We start from the raw sequence: 24,428 nt of genomic DNA on the forward strand, positions 1-24,428 counted from the left end.
AGTGCATTAGAAGATGAGATAGAAGCAATCCCTGCCAAATAAAATAGCTAAGTAATAACAATTTTTTTTAAAGGAGTCTTGGGGGTTGGAAGGAGTCCTGACATCACCGCAGAAGTACAAAAGATCACCAGGCTTTTGTAGTCCATACAGAAAGAATTGTAATCCTAATTAATTCCCTGTGTCTTATCTTTCTTGACTGCTTGCTTTTTAATTACCATCACACTTTTTTTTTTCCAAGTTACTGTAGTATCTGTATAATGAGAAATACACAGACAAATGAGAAAATTACAACGGGTGTAAAATAGGTAGGGTACAGATTCAAACTTCAAGGTAAGGTATAATTAATTAGGTATTTGTGTGTACGCCATCCTGTTTAGAAATAAGTATCACTCTCTCAGTGATCGAGGAAAACTTGGTGTTTTTTCCCTCTGATTTCAAAGGAAAGGAAACCTAGTCACCAAAAAAAAAAAAAAAAAAAGGAAAAAAAGGCCCAATGTCTTATTCTTTATGGGTTCAAACCTCATATACTGTTACAGACAGGTACCTGCCATAGCTTTAAGTAGATTTTGAGACAGTACCACTCCATTTCATCTTCTGTTTAGTCATCATCAGTCACTAGGAATCTCCACCCCAAAACAACAAGGGCTGCACACTTTTACTGTTAACAACAGCTGGGGATGAGGATGTCATCTTGACTGTAGAGAAAAAAACACCAAACTGACAAAATAAGGCAATCTAAACACACACACAAAAGAAAACTTGCCATTGGATTCATTGACACCAAGTAACTTTCCATATCGGTTTACAATTTAAACAAAAACGATGTTTTTTTCTGGATCTCAAAATTGATCCAAAAGTTACTATCAAAACCAAGGATAAAATAGTTGTGGCTATGGACCACATATTACCGTTGTTCTCTCCCTTGAGTAACCTTAGGATTTTAGATATTTAGTGGGCACACATTTTAGCTACCATAATACTCTCATCATTCTGCCCCCAGGGTATTCCTTCTGAAGTACCCAAGTATCAAACAAATATACTTTTGGTACTTAAAACTTTCCAGTTTTAATGTCTTTTTTTTCATAGCAAATGTGCAAATGTATACAAATATTTATGTATATATGTACATATGTGTGTATACATGTATGTACATATGCATACACACACAAACACATATTTTGCTCAAGAACATTGACTGATATGCCAATTTGGTCCAAGTAACTCCATGAAATAATAAAAAAAACATTTTGGAAAGAAGCTACAATGATCACGTGCCCTTCTGAATGGTAGCCTGAGGGTCTTTTTTTTTTTCCTCCCTTTACCACCAGTGGGTGAAAATAATATAAAATGTAGAGTCAGACAGACTGGAGATTGGTCTTGTTTCTGCCACCACTTTTTGTATAACCTTGGCAAATGTTAAATTGTCTCAGCCTCATCAATAAAATGGGGCTAATAACATCTACTCTCAGATAAAAGTACCTGACACATAGTAGGTACTCATTAAATTAAGTCATTATTGTTCCTATTATTTTTAAATGAGTAACAATAATACAAAATCAACCTTGTTAACACTATTGTTGCAGTTCCCTCGCTCCTGACCAAGTGACTTTTCAGCACCACAGGAAGGAACAGCGACCAGTTAACAAGTAGATTCTCAGATAAATTGCAATGATCCTATCAAAGGAGAAAGAGATTCTTATAAATTACCATGAAAACAAGTATTTACCCTAAAGTGAAGAAACCTTCCAAATGTAAAAACCAGAAATGAATTAAAAATATAAGCATGCAGAATGTGGAATATTTCTCAAAATGTTACAAGGTCTCTCTAAAAAATACTATTTAAGCCAGTGTTATTTTTTTAAACCTTGATTTTCAAATATTTAATCATCTGTTTTCATATAATTTGAGGTTAAGGTGGTTTTCCTTTCATCATATACATGCATAACTTTAAAAAATCATGACAATCAAACTAAAAAACAAACAAAAACCTCACTGTTAATGTTTATATCCATTAGTAAATGCTTCCTGGTGATATGTTGAGGGAATAGAAATACAAAAAAAGCAAAAATTCTTCCCTCAAAAATCTTACTTTCTGATGTGAGAAACTATGGGCGCATCAGTGTTTTAAAATAAAAGTGACATGTTTGAACCAAGAACTATGGAACCACCAAGAGAGTTCTGGTTGGGTTTGGAAGATAATCTAACATCTCAAAATAACAACAAAATGATAAGAGTTTTTGCTTTTACTCCTTGATTCAGCAGAGTATTTTTCACCAAAGCATCATTTTAAGAAAATATACCCAGGTCTGTTTTGCTTTCCAAAAAATGTGAGGAGGGGAAGGGTTAACGAGAATTTGGAAATTATTGAGACGATAGTAAACCCTGTGTTTCATGAGATCCTCTCCATGGCAGCTTCTATTTGACTCATTCCTCAATGCCTTTATCACCCCCAGAAGATCACAGCCAATGTGCCAGAAACTTTAGAACACAAACAAAAAAGTTCTACTCTAATACTTGTTTCTATACATACACATGGAGCAAATGTTGTTTCATTTTTACTTTCTTTTTTTTTTTTCCACTCAATTGAACAATTTTACATTTTTACCTCTTGGTCCCCTTTACCTGCACTATAAAAAACATTTGTAAAGGTTCCAATTAATCTCTTACGTGACCTTGAGTCACCTATTTCCCTCCTAAAGCTTATCTTGCTTCCACACACACAGTCTCATTTGCACATACAAAGTCCTTCTCCTGCCCCCATAATCTACACATCCTAAAACATACCCAGGGACTCTTTGTATGGCTTACTTCTCACAGATAACTTGAGGGAAGTCTGAACAAAGAGGCATTTTCTGCTTTGGAACGTTCGGGAGGTGAAATTAAGAAGCTGCCATGAGGCCAGGAGAGAAAAAGAATCCATCTGGATAAGCTAAAAGGAAATGTACAATATTTGTTGTTTTTTTAAAAAAATTTATATAGTCACTTAAATAATTTTCTTTCAGATATATGTACAGAATGCCCTCTATAACACATTTTATTATTTAAAAAAAATCCTCTCTGAAAATGAGAGTCTCTCCTTGTACAATGCATCAGAGGTGGGACATGTTGGATTTTATAGCTATTTTGGAATTTCGGGGGAAAAAATTCGGCAACTTCCTTCTTATAGCTTTGTAGAGCGACAACTGTAAATAATCTCAATCTGCTCTCAAAATTATATTATTTGTGAACGACACAAACATTTACAGATTGATTAAATAGCTAAATCCCTAGGTTGAAATGTAAGACATTACATAAACCGAAAAACCAAACCCGTTGCCATTGAGTCGATTCCGACTCATAGCGACCCTGTAGGACAGGGTAGAACTGCCCCATAGAGTTTCCAAGAACACCTGGTGGATTCCAACTGCCAACCTTTTGGTTAGCAGCTAATATATGAGGAAAAGTGGCAATTTCTTGAACTATTTTCATTAGTAAAAACTTAAGAAAAAAATAAAATAAAGCCAGTGTATTGACTGGTTTGGGAGAGGTGGTAAACTTAAAAATATATGCCTAATTATAATTATAGAGTGACTCAATATAATAAAGCAGTAAAATAAATTAGTAAATTAAAAGTCACTAATTTTTTTTTTTTAATTATTGAAGGACAAATTTTTGCCTTCATAATCATTTCCTCTTTCCTTTTCTTAAATTTATTTATTAAGAGTAGTGACCAGTTGACAACAAGCATCTTTGTCACCTTTTGATCAAGTTTTCAACTACAAATTTCCTATATAAAAATTAGGCTATGTTAAGAAATAATTCTGCAATAGAAAATACTATATGTCAAAAAAAAAGTAAATAATTTTGTTTTAAAGTCACATACTACTATTATATTTTATCTTGAGCAATACTATAAAAAAAAGTTGATTTAAAAGTCTACCCCCCATATTTTACATGTATTATGATTATTTGTCCTTGTACATAAGTCACCACTCTGAACTTCGCTACTTTATTGCAAACTCCTTTAGCCCAAGAACTATTTCCTATCCATCTCCCTCTCAACTCCACCCGCAAGACACATACACACATTTCCTAGCACCGTCCTGGACACACTAGGAAACGGGTAACAATTTATATGTCTGAATCGAAGAGAGGGAAAGTTCTCAGTGACCTAAGAACCAAAGAGCAGAAACAAGACCATGAAATTTTAATCCTAAATTTACCATTCACTTGCTATTTGACCTTAGTTTTCATTCAGCCTATCTATATTTTACTTCCCTTACTACTGAAATGAAGACTTGAATAGTCCAAAATTCCTTTTAAAAAAAACACTAAAAGGAAGACTGCTTAAAATTTTGACCATTACAAATAAAAATTCTGGCAATATTTAACAAAGTCTGTTTGTCCCTCCCTCCCTTCCTTATTCCTTCCTTTCTTCTCTCTCTCCTTGTGACATTTCCGAAGCAAGCTTGGTATCAGTGGAGTATCTGAGCAAAGAACAAAACCTCCAACTCAAATGGGATGAACTGACTCAGCCTAAACACCAATCTCCTAAATAAGGCAGAGGCACCAGAATGAAGATGAGCACGGCTTGAGGCTGTAACCCACTCTGGCTGTATAACTGGTTTTAAAGATTTTGCTGACCTCTGGCAGAACGAGGGATACAATGAAAAGAGCTGCCATTCCAACAGTTCTATGATGATTCGTTGAACTACGTATATACACAGCACCTTTATGAAAAAAAATGAATTAAGTATCCAAGCACCTAGCATGCTGTATGCATTCTAATGAGAGGGGACAGAGAAAGAGGGAGTTACCCACAGATGAACTACTGGAGTGATTACTTCCTCTACTTTAAAGTGGTGATGTCCATGTCTTGGAAGCAGATAAAGCCTTTATCAATGTTATCTTACACTTTAAGAAGACCTGCTGAGTTTTCTATACAATACTAAACGGAATGAGCTAAGCAAGCTTCTTTTTCTTTTCCTACCCAAAAAAGAAAAACTAATCGACATGCAATTGCTCTGGCGAAAGAAACTAGTGATTTTCAAATCTACTTAACCACGGAAATTTTAAAAGAATTTGATTCAAGTATCTTTGACTTTTAACTCCAGTTAGAACATTTTATCAGACTTCACTTTTTTTGAACTGCCTTCCACAAGGATGGGTTTCAAGAGGTTGTTCACGATCATGGCATAAACTTCTCATTTAGATTCTTTACCAGAAGATCACTATCACCTGTCTGTCAGTTTGTCGTACTGCGGTGGCTTGTGTGTTGCTACGAAACTGGAAGGTATGTTATCAGTATTTCAAACACCAGCCAGTTTACCCATGGTGGACAGGTTTCTGGAGCTTGTAGACTAAGATAGACTAGGAAGAAAGGACTGGAGATCTACTTCTGAAAATTAGCCAATGAAAATCCTATGGATCACAGTAGACTATTGTTCGATATAGTGTTGGAAGATGAGCCCCTTAAGTTGGAAGGCACTCAAAATAGACAGTGGCCACAACAATGGTGTTGAGCATACCAGTGATAAGGAAAGACGGTACAGAAGCAGACGTTTCATTCTGTTGTACAGGGGGTCACTGTGAGTTGGAGACAACTTGATATCAACTAACAACAACAAGCAGAAGATCAGATGACCTCTCTGTGAAACGCATGTGCACATTCTCTGTGCAGGCATGATGGACTCCGGCTAACATAGAATTTCACAAACATATCTGACTGATGCCATCCTTAATTCCTGGTTTTCACTCTACATCCTGTTGAAATGGGCGCAACCACAGTTGCTGGCTTTTCTACTTTCCCCTGTGATTTCTGATGCATTTTGTTCAACTCTGGATTTTCGGCTGTAAGTGCATCAGTAGTCTTTTTTTTCTAGTGGCATTTTCCAGCAATACCTTTACCTGTTCTAGATCTTTCCGTAGTCGAGGTGAGTGAGGGCCAATCTCCCCTGAACTGCACTGAGCAGGAAAGGAAACAGGAAAATACCACACCGAGCATGCTCACGCACAGGCAGGAATCGCCATGCCTGCTGCCTGCGTGCACACCCAACCCCGTGTGACATCACTGCCTCTACAAAAACACCAACTTTTAATTTTCCTTTAAAATTCTCTGTCGTCAATATCTATTTCCTGGGTTCTACTAAAGTTGGCTCTCAGCAGTTGCAGAAGGCTGTGCCATTTTTGCCTGTCCAGCACACTTTCCTCTTCTTTGGGTATAGAACCCTTCTCTCGGTAATGAATTTATGCCATCTGGTTCCCATGGGGCTTACTCCAACCACCTCACTAACCAGAAAACACACAGGGGTGAATATATGAACCAACCTTGGCTCAAGTAGAGTCACTAATCTCCCCACATACAGTAATTATTTTAGAGGTAGGCGTATAATGCAAGCAAGACAAATCAGAATCTTTCCTAAAATTTGCAATTTGGATAGGTGGGAAATTCTTTCTTCTTTTTGGATTATGAGCCGTGGGAATACAGGCTTATCACTACTGGCAGCTATCTCCTTGCAGACAAAGAAACCCCACTGAAAGTGAGGTTAACATGTGCAGAGAAGCTGAGCATGAAGACTGAGAAGCTGTCCTATTCTATCATTTGAGCCTGTGTATCAAAATGGGCCAATTATATAAGCCAATATACTCAAAGTTTCAGCTCTTTGCAGCGAAATGTCTACAGCTTGTAACTAGGAAACTTGTGAGTAAATAGCCACACATATGTCTTATTTTGCTCTTTGGTCACTGTTTTCTTCATCCTTTTTCTAGTCTATTTTCTTTTAAAAAATTTTTTTTGATTTGTTTCTCATAGCATACAAGGCATTAGAATTTAAAGGCCTCTTTTCCCATACCAATGAGCTGGAATCGACAATGGGTTCACCATGGGTTTTCCCGCACCCCTGCCCTAGAAGTGAGGAACCCTGATGGCACAGTGGTTAAGCACTCAGTTGCTAACTGGAAGGTCAGTGGTGCGAACCCACCAGCTGTTCCATGGGAGAAAGATGTGGCAATCTGCTTCCGTAATTATTACAGCCTTGGAAACTCTCTGGGGCCATTCTACTCTGTCCTATAGAGTCACTATGAGTCAGAATCAATTCAACGGGAGTGGGTTGGTCCTGTTTCCCGGATAATTTAAAGTAAATGAAGAATTAAGCAAGCCACTATGCGCAGCACATGTAAACGTCACATAACCTTGCTAGCTCTGTTCACCTAGATGTTTTCTTGGCATACTTCTCTAACACAACCCCAACATTTAAAAAAAAAAAAATCAAACATTTTTATATATTACCCATTTCACTGTTCCACCCCTAATGATTAAAAACGCTTTCATAACTTTAACACTTCCCATACAACAGTTAAAATTAAGATATCTTTCCCTCTCCCAGCTGATATCCATAAAAAATGCAAGTAATACGCTTGTAATAAAAACAATGTTGAAGAGCATATTCCAGTAAAATGAAAAAAATCAAGAGCCCAGAAAGAACAAAATGTGGAGAAATAATTGCTCCATGTCTGATAATTTGCTACTAGTTAGTTTAGCAATCGTACAAATAATTTCCAGGAATTATGATACCATGCAATGAATTAAAGAGTAGTTAGCCAGGTATAAGGCAATGCATCAACCCCAAACACAAACCACCACTGAGGAAGATATGCATGTTTGATGAAAATCAGATTCCTACACGCCCAGTGGCTCCCAGATTATCACCAGCTCTGTAAACAGCATGTGAAGTAGCACGTTACTCCCAAAGTAACAAAGCTAAAGGTCAAGTCCTTCAAATGACCTTAGACCAACATTCTCTGCCTCCTTTTATAGTTCATACTTGAGTCATATTGCCACTTACTAGGTGCTCTCTGGAAACCCTGGTGACACAGTGCTTAAGAGCTACGGCTGCTAACCAAAAGTTCGGCAGTTCAAATCCACTAGGCACTCCTTGGAAACTCTATGGGGCAGTTCTACTCTGTCCTGTAGGGTTGCTATGAGTCAGAATCAACTCAATGGCAGTGGGTTTTTCCGGAGGGGCTCTCCCACCCATTTCATTACTTTGCAGACTGTGGTGAATACATTACTTCAGTAATAGCTGGTTTGGGGCTAACTGTGGGAGAAATATGGTTATATTTCTGGAGTCTTTATAACAACTCAATTGTGAATCTTTTTTGTTTTTTTAAGGAGGTCTTCTCTCAAGCCAGCTGAGTGGATCCCATTAGGATTTTTAATAAAAGGCCATGAGATCAGAAACTGGAAGATTTAGGTTTCTACTCTGCCACCTAATAGGGCTTTGGCTTTAGAAAATTAGAAATTTCTGAGCCTCCAGTTCTTCATCTGATAAATGAGATGAAATCCAGGTCACAGGGTTGTATGTGGAAAAAAGTTCCAATACATGAAAATATAAAGTATGATATAAATAGCAGTTGTTTGTATGTTTATATCACACACACGGTTCAAAAAATAATTTTGTAAAAGGTTAATTTCAACTGAATACAAAAGATTAACTGTGATTTAATTTAAAACTTGAACAAGAGTTTTAGGATTATCTTGTCCAATCCCACTGCCGTCCAATCAATTCTGACTCACAGCAATCCTGTAGGATGGATTAGAACCACCCGATAGGGTTTCCAAGGCTGTAATCTTTGCAGAAGCAGACTGCCACATCTTTCTCCCTCAGAGTGGCTGGTGGGATTGAACTGCTGACCATTTGGTTGGCAGCTGAGTTCTTTAACCACTATTCCACCAGGGATCCCCTCTTGTCCAAAGGTAAGGTATATTCCCTTACTATATGAATGGACTGAGCAGGAAAGCAATAAACTGCCTGATTATATAAGTGACTTTGACATATAAGCCCCAACTCTTGTTCCAAGTCACTGTATTGTCCTAATAATCTATAATTAACTCTGTAGGCAATCAGAAAGATGGCGGTAATGCCAGTTGGGCAATTTTCTTTTCAAATTGTTCTTTCATTGCTCTATGATGAGTGGTAATTTGCTTGTCACTCTCCACGGTAGACAGAACCACCACACCCTTGAAAATGCTGTGTTTATAGAAATCTGGAAACACAATTTGCATTCAGTTAGAAGTAGTCCTCCAAAGGTGACAGGGTGTATATTTTACCACCAGTAAAGATCTGAAATGGAAACGCCATTTTTCCAGCTGAGAATCATTTAGGAATGGTTCCGGTGATTACTCTACCATTAAAGCAGACAAGTCAGTTGCAGCTGAGGGCGAAATGTAAGGCCCATAACTCTATTTCTCAGCAATTCAACTAGCCAGACCTGATCTTTCAGTGGCCAAAACTAATCAATACATATCGCTTTGTTATTTCCAAGTGAAAAGGTGGTATCTCATTATAACAGAAATGTCTCTATAGCCAAACGCCATTTTTTTCCTTCAGATGACAAATCAATGACTGAACTGTTCATTTCATTCAGAGATTTCAAAGAGGGCTTCCAAGATAAGTTCCTTTAAAATGCAGCCTTAGCTGAGAATATACAATATTTTGAAAAGACACAGTGATTTCTTGGCATAGAATTTTCAAGCATCACCATTTAGGCTGAAAATAATAAATTTCTTCCCTCTTCTGACAATAAGGATATTTTCCAATGTTGTTCAGATAAGGCGCAAGGACTCCCTAATTTTCATTATCTTTTTGGAGCCACATCACTTTATTCATGTACTAAACCCTCTGCTGTCGAGTCCACCCTGGCTTATAGCCACCCCAGCTCATAACCACCCCATAGGGTTTCCAAGGCTGTAAATCTCTACAGAAGCGGGCTGCCACATCTTTCTCCTATGGAGCTGCTGGTGGTTTCAAAATATGGACCTTTCCATTGGCAGTTGGGTGCCTTAACCACTGCACCACCAGGGCTCTTTTTTCATATACGGGAGAGACCACCTGAAAACACAGCTATGCGGAACAATCTGCATGCATTTGCTCACATTTAGTCTTCCCAATCTATGTTTCAGATAAACAAAATTAACGCAGAGAAATTGAGTCTTGGGGAAGTTAAGTAACTTGCCTAAAATTCCACAGTTCTTAGCAGCATTAGTACTGATACTTAAAGAGCATGGTCCCCTTTAAAGTCTGCGTTCTTCCCATTCCACTGCACCATCTGTCATTCTTCAATGTGTAACACAGAGATGACACAGGCTCAACTGGTCCCAGGCAGCACAGTTACCTGCATCTATCACACATACACCCAATCCACGCGGTATCAAAGACTACTCTTTCAGCCCATTCACAGCATCTCAGTCCCTTTAATACTTAAGATGTTATTTGAGGCAGCAAAACCTTCTGCATCACAGCGGCCTCATGTCTTGCCCTAGGTTTGACTCCTGCTCGGGTGACTTGGGACAAGACACACCAGTTTCCTCAAATGTAAAATCCAATAAGGTTTTGTGAGAACCACGAGTCAGAATCCATGTAAAACACCTGGCACAGTGCCTGTAACTCAGTGAGGCTTCAATAAATATTTGCTATTATTGCTATGTAAGCTATTAGTAGACTATTTTCTTAAAACGCATGTTCTTTTCTCTTTTCCATTACTCTTCATTAGACTATTCATTTTTGTTTCCCTGATTTATGTATTTAACTGGAACACAGGGTGTTTAATTCAGTAGAGTGGTTGGTATGACAGTTGTATTTTTGGTAGTATTCAGCTGAATTGTCTGCAGAACACGGGCCTGGGCAGCTGGCACTGCAGAAAGAAGTCGTTAAGATTTATTCTGAACAATTCCTCTGATTTTTTGCTGACTCTATGTTCACGGTGAACAAAACAGTCCTACTGACTGTTTTATAAGGTTCAAGCTCTCCTTCAAACACCTGTCATGTATGTGTAATAAGGCACTCAGTTGGCGAATTACTTATACTTTTTGAGTCTCAGATGCCTCGCTTGCAAAAAATAAAATACTCTCCATCTCTATCAAAGTACTATCAGATTTTTTAAAATATCTAATCAACAATGCTAAAAATAATGAATGTATAATAAAAAACCAAACCCAGTTCCATGGAGTCGATTCTGACTCATAGCGACCCTATAGGACAGAGTAGAACTGCCCCATAGAGTTTCCAAGGAGCGCCCAGTGGATTCGAACTGCCAACCCTTTGCTTAGGAGCCATAGCACTTAACCACTACGCCACCAGGGTTTTCTGAATGTATAATACATGTTCCCAATTTTTACAGCAGTCATAAAAATTGCCTCGCAAAAGTAAAGGTTAGTAGCTATGCTATTTCATCAATATTTAGAAAAATGCTCAAAAAATAAATATAGAAGGTACAAAACTGCTAAGGTGTTGGAAATGAAAAACAAATTCCTTAAAACTTACAGTCAAGAACAATTTTTTATTGTTAGAGCGATTTTTAAAAAAATGTGTTAAGTAATGACATAGTAAAATGCTTATGATACATTAAGTAGACAGTCAGCTGATGAACAAATAGAAAGTTGGAATGAAAAACACCAATTAAAAAATTTATTAAAATATTAGCAGTATTATTTCTGAGTGGCAAACGGGCAAATTTCATTTTCTTCTTTTTTACTTTTCTATTCCAGCATGAGTTACAGAGGATAAAAGGAGAACTTTGGAGTGGTGAGGGAAGGCTTTGTGGAGGGAACAGGGTGTAGGCAGAGAAGACAGACTCAGCATCCCAGGCTGGGTACAAGCAGGCACAGGAGCACAGACAAAAGCAGCTTAACTCCCTAAAAATTTTCCCAGCTGTGAAATTTCCCCCAAAACAGGACTGGCCATAAAAAAGGGCTCCCCTCTGAGAGTTGTAATTTGTACCTACAGAACTGAAAAGTGACCAGGCTGCTTCTCCTGTCATGCCCTGATCCAAAAAGCTCACCAAACTTGTTCCCACATATAAAAGTTTCACTCAATCCATACTACTTCAGAAAGGCTTTTCAAATTTTACTTCAGGAAACATCAATGTCAATAGTTCTAAGAACATAGCGCATACAGACATGTTTACACCGTAACAGCACAGTTCACTTTTCAAATAGAGACTTACTAGTGTTTCCTTTCTGGTTGAAATAAAGCAAAAGAAACCTATTCTTTGCAGCTGACGGCTTCTGATCCAGGAACCCTGGTGGCCCAGCAGTTAAGAGCTCAGCTGCTAACCAAAAGGTCGGCAGTTCAAACCCACCAGCCATTCCTTGGAAACCTTATGGAGCAGTTCTACTCTGTCCTTTAATGTCACTGTAAGTCAAAATTGACTCAACAGCATCGGGTTTGATAGTAGGTTTACTTCCGACCCAAGTCAACTTTTCCAAAGCCTTTGACTTTTCCATATATTTTGAAATTTTAAGTCCAGCTTACTGCTATTGCTGAGTCTCCAAGTTTCACCTTTGTCTTTACCAAATGGAGGTATTTTTACCTCACAGCTCTCTTGCAATGCAGGGTTCTGGTGATGCTGCCTTTAGGTGGATTCTGTACCTCACACTGTTTTCACCAAGACCAGACTTAGCGTCCTGCCACTACCAGTGTGTATTTTCAAACCACAGTGCATATTTTCATGAGATTAAAAAAAAATGTACCCACTAATCTATTCAATAATATTTACTGAGAACCCATCATGAACAGGGAGTGATGTCTGAAAATAGCACACTGAAATATTTTAACGTGATGTATACAAAGCCTTCTTTCTCAGGCTTAAAGCATTACCAAATAGCAGGAACTAATTCTGCTGAGAGTTAGAGAAGAGAGTCAGATTTCAAAATCACTTCTCTCTCAACAGTATTACAGTCAATAGAAGTGTAAACTGAGAGATTCATTTCAGTTCCCTAAAGCTCTGGAAAACCAATAGAAGTATTTCATAAAATCCAAAACTGCTCAGATGTGCTTAAGGATAGCATCTATCTCCCCGTTAGTGATGGCAATGATGGGTTCCAGCTACAAGGGTTTCCACATCTTTATTCAATGAATCAGGGACGGGGGAAAATTATTCTCTGAAGAAATGCCAAACAGAAAAACCTAGAATTTGCTTTTGTATAACAAACACTTCGAAAATAAAGCTCGACATGATTCCTTAATGCTAGTGATCTAAGATCCATGTAATTACGCTAATCTTCTTAGAAGCAGAATTGAATAACAAATATCCCAGATTCCCCAGCAGGGATTATCATGCTGGAGTCTGTAAATGAGGGCCCTTAGAACACAGAGGAAGCCAATTTATTCTTTTCTAACATTTCATTTCCTGTTTGATCTTACTAGATTATTGCCATCAATCTGGTTAACTGACACCTTCTCTAGTTAAAGTACAGCCATGACACCAAATACCTCATGCAATGAAAGCTATGTTTACACCATAAAGTTATAGTTGTGGTACCACCAACCTGGAGGGAAAGGCTTTCGGATCAAGCTGGATCTAGTTAAACAGGCTGACAAAATGACTTCAGCTGTCAAAGGTAGAGACCTTCTTTCCTAGAGTTTCCCACCATGCTGACAGCAAAAGCAAACTGTTCCTTAAACACACTCTCCAGGTTGAAACAGAGTAACTGGAAACGTCTATTCATGGAAGAACTTATCACACTCAGAAATCGGTTCAAATAAAGAGCTAAAATAATGAAGAGAAAGGCTGAGTTACAAGTTTTATTTTCAAGCTCCCCTGTTGAAGGTCTAAATTTAATACCATGTTATTCTCAACTTTTAAGTTATTAAAAATGCCCTTACTAATTTCCTAAGTTCCCTGATGTAGCACAAAGCACCAGTCAATCTAACAGCTGTAGAAGTCTATAAGCACAAGGCACATTTCACATTAAACAGATGAAAACTAATCCGAGATCTTGCCTAGGGACTTGCTTTCAAACATTTTCATAATTAGGCATTTGCTATCAAATTTGAATTAAGGGCTCCACCAGAGAAGACTTTAAATGAGAACTGAGGAGCTTTGGAATAGAGGCGCCCAACAGTTTGGTACTGTGCCTCGGGCAGTTACTGAAGGCATTAAGATAAGCTAAAAAAAAAAAAATCCACACCGTATTCTATTGCTCATTCAGAACTAGGCCTCAGAGATCAAACAGTTATTCAAACTAGATTATCCTAAAATTAACACATATGCAGTGTCTTTTACTATTCACATGGATATTCGCGGGCGATGGGTATTGAGGTGATGCCAAGCATGGCAGGAGGCCATTTCTCTTCCAAACAGCACATACCATCCTGCTCCCAAACCCCATACGCTCTCCCTCAATAGGAGCAGAGGATAAACGTAGATAAGACCATTGGAAGCAGATATGGACTTGAGTTAAAAGCTAGTGAACAGAATATTTAAATATACTTACAGGAAGAAGTATTTGCTCCTTCTGTTGATACTGATATTCTAATGGGGGACTCTATAAAACATAAAAGTGGAATGAGACTTAATTGAGTCATGCTGCTTGGACTCTTAAATTAGAAATTTGCCAGCCATGGATAACACCCAGAAGAAGAGCACTAGGAAAGAGAGCAGCAGAAAAGCAAGAGTGTTTCAAAGTTAAAGGAAGATACATATAACATAGACCACAAAGGGATATTCCTGTAATCTACACACAAAGACTTTTTGAGAGAGATGGAAATGGTGTCAGTCCATCTGCAAAGATATCCCACATACCAATCGCTACATTACCTTCCTAGAAATATTACTCTGAGCAGAACCACACTACAGGTGAGAAAGACAACCCCTTCTGTTAGATGTGGTCTTGATCTTTAAAAAGATGAAACCAGAATGAACAACTGCCATATTCAGAGAGTATGGAAGTAAACTTTCATGCGTTCAATTAAAAAAAAAAAAGTGCAAGAATATTTTCAGGTGTCTTGAATCCATGTAAACATCCTACCAAGCTCAGTGCAGAATAAAGTCCATGCAAGGTACCCACTAGACAATTAGGATCAAACGATACATGCTAAATAAGTAAGTACTACAATCACTGAGAGCATAGAGTAGCAAGATTCTCTTTACCAGTAAGGAAAAGGTATTTTTTAAGTACAGACAGACCGTAAAGCATAACTCATGCAGAGAAAAACATGGCACCTAGAGGGTTTTTATTAGTGAGACATAAGAACAACTTCGTATCAAAGCAGGATGGAGACTTAACAGCCAGGAAGTTATAAAGGTTCATGGCACATATCAGGGAGTACTCAAAGCCAATCCAAACTCCGAAGGCAAAAAAAAAAAACCATATAAATCTAAAAGCTCAGGTTCCTAACAGCATCTATTGGAGTTGGATAGTGAAGTCCTGACATTCAAGAAATGACTGAATAAAAACTAAAGAAATTCAGCTCGTTCAACATTTTTTAAATCGTTTTCTTTTCTTCTCTCGCTCCCTCTTTTCCTTTCTTCCTTCTTTCCTCTTTTCTTTCTATGGTTCTATCTTGCTTTTTTTGCTTTAGTATGTAAGATCTTCTAGATCTCAGGATCACTGCCCCCCCATTCATACCACAACACATACTTATATCATAGTGATGATAGATGGATATGCCCTAAATATGGCTAAAGAAATATAGGATATAGAGAAAGTTAGCTTTTATAATTTTTAACAATGCCTTTAAAGTAAAGAAGAATCACTGGTGGAAATAAGATGGAGAAAGAATTATACGGCCTCCTATGGGGCAGTTCTACTCTGTCTTATAGGGTTCGCTATGAGTCAGAATCGACTCAATGGCGACAGGTTTGTTTCTTTGTTTTTTCATAGCATCAATAAGGCACTGGCTATAACAAAAACAGTCAGTCAGCCCAAAACATTAAACATGGGGTTATGGAAAGAATACTGAGTGTGAAGTATCTCTCTTCTACTTGTTGAGCTACATGACATAACATTTCTAAAGTTTCATTTTTCTCATCTGTAAAGTAAGGAAAAATGTCTTGTTTCACAAGTTTGTTATGATTATCAAATGAAATGTAAAATATCTTTGTAAACTGTAACTCTCCAGGGAAAAACAAGTTATCATACCTCTGAAGTAAGTTTTAAATCTAGGGTCTCTAAAAATCAACTTCCAAATAAGGATTAATTGTAAGATATTCTAAGGTTCTGTTAACTATAGTATTAAAGATGATAAACAAGGAAAAGAAAAAAAAAACACAGCTAGTACAGAAATCAATGACTTATGGTTGCATATATGCACTAGTAGATTTGGGTACTAAGTAGCTAATATCTACCCAGACTACAACTGCTTTCAGCAAACATTATAGGCAAGAGGGAAACAAACAAAATAACAAAAAAGAAAAGGCACCAATAATTTAAAAAATCAGGCTAAAAGTTTTTTTTTTTTTTTTTTACATATAGTGACCCACAAGCAGTCGGTGGAAGCTCAAAGGTCAGACATCAGACACTGAAACATTGTCTAGGAGTAAACTCTAATAGACAAAAGGCCACAGAAACACCTAAGAGAAGCACCGACAAAAACACAAAACACAGAGTTTGTAACTCAGACGTCCCCTTCACTTGTCTAACGCTACTGAGTAAAATCTGAAGACTGTCTCTCATGCGCTGTTCTCAGGACAAAGTTCAGACATACAGCAAGAACCAGCCTCCCTCAAGTGGAATTTTAAAAGGCAGAACAAGGCTGAGAAACATATTGGCAGCAGGAAACAAGAGCAGCTGAAATGTGGATGCAAAAGGGTCCTGATTAGTAGAAGGAGCAGCCAGCAGTTACGTCTGACGGTTTGGTTAGTAGAATTGGACAAGCTTATTTTCCTTACCTGAAGACATATACGCTGTTTCGGTTGAGGCTGGTATGACAGTGATGAGCTCTGCAAAAAACAAAAGGTAATAGGACATGATGATGTACCTGGAGAGGCTGGGAGCTGGTACCACAGCCTGCTTCAAACTAAAAATGAGTTCAAAGAAGGAAGTATTGCAAGGGGGTGATGAAATCCCCGGGCTTTGGCCACACACAGAGAGAGACACAAAATGGACAGCCCAACTAAGTAGTTCTTCTTTCTTGAGCAAAGAGGGCGTAATGAGCTGTGCTAGAATAATCAGGAAGAATTCATCGTCCTCACTGTGGTCACTGAGGAAGAATATGGGGCAAAGAGGCAATGGGATCCTCCGAAAGGAAGAAAGAAATAGCTGAACTAAAAAAAGTTAAGATATTGGTGATCAAGGCTGTCATGGGAATTTTTTAAGTTATGGATCATTGAAGAATTACATTTTTGTTCAAAAAACACAAGGAAATAATGTTTCTAGTTGGCTTTGCTGAAAAACATGAAGCTCTGATATCGAGCTCTACATAAAGTTGCCAGTGGTAATCAAGATGAATGCGTCATCATCTGATATATAGTCCAGCTACCCTGGGTATGGCATACAGTACGGAGGCAACCCATACCCAACAGAAGTGAAGAATGAGCCTTTGGACTTCTGGAAAAACTGTTATCATGGGAATTATGATAGTTGTGTTCAAAGTTTGAATTCACTTTCTTACTGCTTTTATGATGGGATAAAAGGCAATTACATTGTCCAGTTTTTTCGTTGGTTCTTCTGACAAGGGATTCAGTTTGTTATAATTCAGTATATTCAGCTATGCATAGTTTTAAGAAGGCTATCATAATGCAGGACTTTGGTGGTACAGCAGTTAAAAGGCTTGGCTGCTAACCAAAAGGTCAGCAGTTCAAATCCACCAGGCGCTCCTTGGAAACCCTATGGGGAAGTTCTACTCTGTCCTATAGGGTTGCTATGAGTTCGCATCAACTCGAGGGCAATGGGTATCAAGATGCAAAGATACAGTAGACATAATCCAATCTTCACCGTGTGTATTAAGAATTGTCAAATGACTCAATATGTGTGCGTATACATATATATGTTTGTGTGTATATATATATAAACTCATTGCTGTCAAGTTGTGTTTGGGGCTTCTTTTATAGGACTAGTTTAGTAGATAAGAGAAATAAATTTAAGAGGCAATATTTCTTCAACTTCTGAGGCTCTTCTAGGGATGAAAGGTTTAGTGGAGTTGAAAGGAAAAATATGTGAGGTTCAACAGGGATGTTTAAGAATAAACACTGGGCTAAATATGGACACACAGAGAGCAGAAAAGGGGCCCTGGTGGCACAGCGGTTAAAATGGTTGGCTGCTAACCAAAAGGTCAGTGGTTCAAATCCACCAGCCACTCCATGGGAGAAAGATGTGGCCGTCTGCTTCGATAAAGATTACAGCTTTGGAAACCCTAAGGGGAAATTCTACTCTGTCCTATAGGGTCTCTATGCGTTGGAATCGACTCGATGGCAGTGGGTTTTGTCTGCTTTTCAGAAACCAGAAATATACCATTAGTAAGACCAAATGTGTCTTTCTCGTGCAAGTTAAGCTTGGATGCGCCTCCCTGATCAAGCCTAAGGGGGACACACTATTCAAGGAGGGAGGCTGGTCTGAAGCCACCAGAGCTGCCTAGATCAGTTCCTATACCCACTAAATATTGGACAAAGGGGAAGGAAGCTAATTAGTGTGTGAGGGTGTACGGTATCTTTGGGACTTTCCCAAGCAGCAGACACTAAAGAGAATATTCTGAGTTGGTAAAATGGAGATACCTGCTTCTGAAGCAGCTACTTCTAGATTTCTAGAATTCTGCTCTAGGAAATGGCTCTTCTTTGAGGAAAATTTAATCTGATAACAACTTTTTTTATCAAGTGTTCAGAGGGTCCTTCCTTCTCTGTGAGTTCCTAGAACACCGAAGTCTCTAAGAAAGTTTCCCCATTAGAAGAGATGCTTCCTCATCTGTTCTTCAGGGCCATCAATGACATTACAGTCAGACTGAAGTAGTAAACTCAAGGTGTATAGCAATGGTTGGGCTAAAGTCCCAAACCCAACATGGATATCAAAACTCATTTCAAATTTATTTTTACAAACTAAGCCATTGTCCACTGTGACCTTCTAAGAAAAAAAATCAGAGCTCATCTATCTTTGGCATAAGAGATCCCAGATTAGAGGAAAGCTTAACCAGAAAGTTTCCTTTTCTAATTGAATACTGCATAAAAATACCAGGACAGGAGGTTACTATAAAGATGTACCTAACAAAGGGATGGCTTAAAATAACCTCACTTTCAAAAATTACGTATTTATCCTGGAGACCTTAAAAATATATGATTATGGTTCCCAATAAAAATCCTTCCTAAGGTATCTTGGGGAAAATGCAAACTCTGAAGTTAACAGATACTTTGATTGTAAAGAAGTCCTCATTTTATAAAGCATCTCGTTAATAAGAAAAGTGAATCTTTTCTATTAAAATCACTCTGCAAGCATTTTATGTGTGTTATGGGTATAATTCACAGATTTTAGGAAAAAAAGAATTTTTTATAAGTGTGATTGAAAATAAGTTTATGTTACACTTACACACTTAAAAGAAATTAAGTCCTGCAACCTCCTTGATATTTACTTAAACAATGTTTGTTCCCTCAGTAATTTGGTACATAACCAAAAAACCAAAGCAAACCCAGTGCCGTCGAGTCTATTCTGACTCATAGCGACCCTACAGGACAGAGGAGAACTGCCCCATAGAGTTTCTAAGGAGCGCCCGGCGGATTCGAACTGCCAACTCTTTGGTTAGCAGCTGTAGCACTTAACCACTACACCACCAGGGTTTCCATTTGGTATAGAGAGTACGTTAATTTATAAACGGTATCCCCTTCATTAGTGCAAATCCATGAGGGTTTAGAAACATCAAGAACTGAACACAGCTGAAGAACTTATGCTGAATAGGCAAGTGAACAAAATGGACATTAGTATAGTTATAATGTCTCAGAGCTTTTTAAATAAATTGGATCTGGTCTCAAGAAAAGGCTGTCCAAAAAGTAACACTTTCTGGAAGGGTATTTTTTAAGCATTAAATATGCACGATTTGTTTGAGATCTCACCACGAGCACACTACATGAGATATAACTATTCAGCAAAATACACATATACATATACACAAATATGGTGTATCTGTGTATATTTAAGTATCCAATTAGGTGATACTTTGTTATCCTAAAACTATAAGTCATTATCATGCATGCACAAATTTTAGGAAGTCATTAAAATGGGCCCACTAATTTACTAGTACTTATAAAGCTGCCCTCAGGATAACTCCAAGTATTTGAACTCTTCTTGCTTACATAATCAGTGCTTACTCTAAAGCGATTGAGAAATTTTGAAATTAATAAATGACAGGATGGATACTATAAACGGAAAAGACTCCTTTACCCCGTTCCACCCATATTAATCTTCCTTATGAGCCCTTGTGGGCATCCTATAAAATGCAACATATATAGAGATTGCTACACAAATGATTACAAATGAAATTTTACATACTTCACAGTATACATATAGTTTGCTCACCATGATCATGGCATTTTCAACATCGTCAATTTGAGAGTGGGACTCAGGCTGAGCCTGATACATGAGCTATTTTTTAAAGCACCAATTGATATATTCATCAAATTTTACGGAAATTATACTTTTCTGCTCATCTCATGTAAAATGGCTACTTTATTTCTATGAGTCCAATCGCCCCTGTGGGATTTTAAATCTCACTCAAATAGTTTTTCTCCTGATTAAAAAGAGAAAACTTAGTAGAAGGTGTGATTGATTAATTGTATTAATCTTTTTTAAGAGAACATTACTTCATTAATTTGAAGATCAGTTATGTCTATTATTCTCTTCCCAAGTCTAATGCCCAGGAGTTTTCATAGAGCATCCCAGCTAAGAATTAATGGATAAATTACAGTTTCCTATTTAAAGACCAAGCCAAATAAACTACAAGCAAAAATGAACATTTAAATGAGTCGGCATCGACTCAACTGCAATGGGTTTGGTTTGGATTTTTGGTATGAGCTGCCAGAAATTCAAGTTGGATTCAGAAAAAGACATGGAACAAAGGATATCGTTGCTAATGTCAGACACATCTCAGCTGAAAGTAGAGAATACCAGAAGGATATTTACCTGTGTTTTATTGACTATGCAAAGGCATTTGATTGTGTAGACAGTAACAAATTATGGATAACACTGTGGAGAATGGGAATTATGGAACACTTAATTTTTTTTTTTTAATTGTGCTCATGAGGAATCTGTACGCCCATCGAGGCAATCGTTCAAATAGAACAAGGGGAAAAGTGTGTGTCAGAGTTGTACTCTTTCACCATGCTTATTAAATCTGTATGCTGAGCAAATAACCTGAGAAACTGGACTATATGAAGAAGCATATGGCATCAGGATTAGAGGAAGACTCATTAACGATGTGTGATATGCAGATGACACAACCTTGCTTGCTGAAAGTGAAAAGGACTTGAAGCACTTAGTGATGAAGATCAAAGACCACAGCCTTCAGTACGGATTACACCTCAACATAAAGAAAGCAAAAACCCTCATAACTGGACCAAAAAGGAACATTATGATAAATAGAAAAGACTGAAGTTGTCAAGGATTTCATTTAACTTGGATTCACAATTAACACCCATGGAAGCAGTAGTCAAGAAATCAAAAGATGCAGTGCATTGAGCAAATCTGCTGCAAAAGACCTCTTTAAAGTGTTAAAAAGCAAAGATGTCACTTTGAGGACTAAGGTGTGCCTGACTCTTAGCCATGGTGTTTTCAATTGCCTCACATGCATGTGAACACTGGACAATGAATAAGGAAGACTGAGGAAGAATTGATTCATTTTAACTGTGGTGTTGGCAAAAAATACTAAATACACTATGGACTGCCAGAAGAAAGAACAGATCTGTCTTAGGAGAAGTACAGCCAGAATGCTCCTTAGAAGCAAGGATAGCGAGGCTTCATTCATCTCACGCACTTTCGGACATGTTATCAGGAGGGACCAGTTCCCGGTGAAGGACATCATACTTGGTAAAGTAGAGGGTCAGCGAGAAAGAAGAAGACCCTCAAAAAGATGGGTTGTCACAGGGGCTGCAACAATGGGCTCAAACATAGCAATGATTGTGAGGACAGCACAGGACCAGGCAGAGTTATGTTCTGTTGTGCACAGGGTCGCTATGAGTCGGAACTGACTCAACAGCACCTAAGAACAACAACACAAGCTGTGTAAACATTGTACAGTCATGTGCTGCATAATGTCCATTCAGGCAAAGGCCAGCTGCGTATATATCCATGGTCCCATAAGTTTATAAAAGAGTTCAGGAATCCTGACCAGAGAACGTGACATAGCTGATTTAGGCATGTCACACTATACAACCACAAAAATCCTCGCAACGACAAAATTTTCCAAGCTGTTAAAGGACTGGCTCTAGTGAAAGCTACAAGGCTAACGAAAATGTGAGAGGGACCTACATCAGATATGGAGAAATCGCTAATGACGTGGACGAAGGCTCAAACACTAAAGCGAATTCCTCTCCACATGTTGACAATCACTGTTAGCACAAAGTTTGTTTGAGATGCTTAAAGAAAAGGCAGGACCAGACTACGATACCTAGTTTAGTGCTAGCTCTGGGTAGTTTGACCGCTTCTAACAACGTTTTTTGCTGCGTAATGTGAAAGTGAGTGGTGAGTCTGTGAGTGCTAATGGGAAGGCCGCAGAAAAATTTGTGGAAGTCTTAGATAAACTAATTGTAGAGGGAGGTTATTTGCCCAAACAAATTTTTAAGATGGACAAAACCTCTTTATTCTGGAAGCAAATGTCTGAAAGGACTTCCATCTATAATACGGTGTTCGCACAACGTCCTAATCACATAATGGCCTGTTTCACAGGAAGTATCGTGGCTGTTAAGCAACACATTACTACACTTTTCCTTGTAAGTCACCACATACAAATTGGTGAAAGGAATCCATTTGTAATCCAGCACCTAATGCTAATTGCCATGAGAACCTTCTTTATATGAAAGCTCAACTGGTTGTATATAATTCAGAAACCATGGTATAATCAATACATTATTACCGTAAGTAGTATTCAGGGAGGCCAAGACACTAACTCTATCTTCCTGGGGCATTACAGTAGAATCACTACACAAATCCAATTCAAGTATCAAAGTCATAAATCTATAGCATTTACCATGAGGAGACACACCTGACTCAAGCCAGTGAAACAAGTTTCAAAACATGGTACAGAAGAAAAGAAAAGCCACTGAAATTGACTTTTAAATTTGTGTTTCATGGGGCATCCTATAAGATTTCACGTGGGATAAAATAACACTAGGAAAATGTGATTACTTAATACGTGCTGACGAAAAAAGAAAGTGATATAATATTTACTCATATAAATTTTAATTGGCATTTACATTTCAAACTATAAGCACAGCTCCTAAAAATAGTAATGGGAAATACTTTCTACTGTTCTCTTTGAACCTCTGTGGATGGCGATATTTAAAATCAAAGTAATGAGCCTTGATTACACTACCACAGAGCAGTTCATTTGGAAGTCCAGAAGGATTAAGGCATTAACCTGATTTTCCCAACCCTTTTCCTTATTTTTATCTCGTTCCCTTCTCCCAGTGACTTAATATCCTAGTAAGTCATATATGCATCAACTGATACAAACTACATCAGTCTGCTAAAGAAGTATTCCTGAGACTTACTTCTCCCTTCCTGCCCTGGAAATTTTACTTTTTCACTTCAAGAGAATATATCCTTGCAGGGAACACTTTTTTCTCATCTCCTTACAAGAAGCTATGCAATTAGGCTTGGTTTTAAAACAGAGAACAGATTTTGTGAAATCAATAATTAAATACCATAATTCAAAAAGGAAATGAAGCACCAAAGGTTTTGAAACAGCATTTGATTATTTCAGGAGGTTCAGACAGGCCTTGATAGGTCGTCATCAGCCCTACAGATACTCCATCAAATATTTAGGGATGTTTTAGGTATTATCAAACAGACAGCCACCAGCTGTGCTTCTTTTCTGTTCCTGCTGATGACTCAGACGGGTTCTCTGAGAGTAGGGGCCCCCTGCACCTCTAAATCAATCATTTCTTTAACAAATACTCCCTGGCTTTGTTCTGAGGAAAGCTGAGCCCTGTACATGATAGGGTATCTTTTGCTGTAAGACTCTCTTAATTTCAAATGAATAGGCCTCACTTTCTACTAACCATAAAAACATAGACAGGGGGGAGTGAGCTTATGTTATGGGGGTGGAACAGCTCAGAAAAGAAGGGTGAGAATGGCTGCACAACTCAAAGGATGTCATCAATGTCACCGAGTTGTACATGTAGAAGCTTTTGAATTGGTATGTGTTCCATTGTGTATATTCCCAAATACAACAATAACAGAAAAATAACATGAAATACTAAAAGATTAAAATACATACACATATATAGAATGTTTACAGCAGCTTTATACTGTCCTTCAATAGGTGAATGGATAAACAAACTGGTACATCCATACAATGGCGTATTACTCAGCAATAAAAAGACATGTGCTATCGAGCCACCAGAAGACAGAAAGGGACCTCAAATACACACTGTTAAGTGAAAAAAGCCAGTATGAAAAGCTAAAAAAAAAAATTATAATTCCCACTATATGACATTCTGGACAAGACAAAAACACAGAGACAGTAAAAAGA

At 37.9% G+C, this 24,428-nt stretch overlaps 1 protein-coding gene across 7 annotated transcripts in view; it reads right to left on the reverse strand.

Annotated features, from left to right (window-relative positions):
• The window catches only part of NRG1 (neuregulin 1), a 1,186,330-nt gene that overhangs the window by 143,485 nt on the left and 1,018,417 nt on the right, over positions 1–24,428 (reverse strand). For 2 of the 7 annotated variants that reach the window (XM_064272830.1, XM_064272829.1), the window contains exons 4-5: positions 16,651–16,701; positions 14,255–14,305 (exon numbers count right to left, since the gene is read on the reverse strand). The exons of 1 other annotated variant lie outside the window; for it this stretch is intronic. In XM_064272830.1, coding sequence (XP_064128900.1) covers positions 14,255–14,305; positions 16,651–16,701 — 102 coding nt within the window. Of the gene's footprint in view, positions 1–13,306; positions 13,528–14,254; positions 14,306–16,650; positions 16,865–24,428 lie in introns of those variants that run through there. 4 more of the 7 variants (XM_064272827.1, XM_064272825.1, XM_023551125.2 and 1 more) reach the window with 4 other exon arrangements.

The sequence above is a fragment of the Loxodonta africana genome, chromosome 19 (genome assembly GCF_030014295.1).
Source record: "Loxodonta africana isolate mLoxAfr1 chromosome 19, mLoxAfr1.hap2, whole genome shotgun sequence".
Taxonomy (NCBI): Eukaryota; Metazoa; Chordata; class Mammalia; order Proboscidea; family Elephantidae; genus Loxodonta; species Loxodonta africana.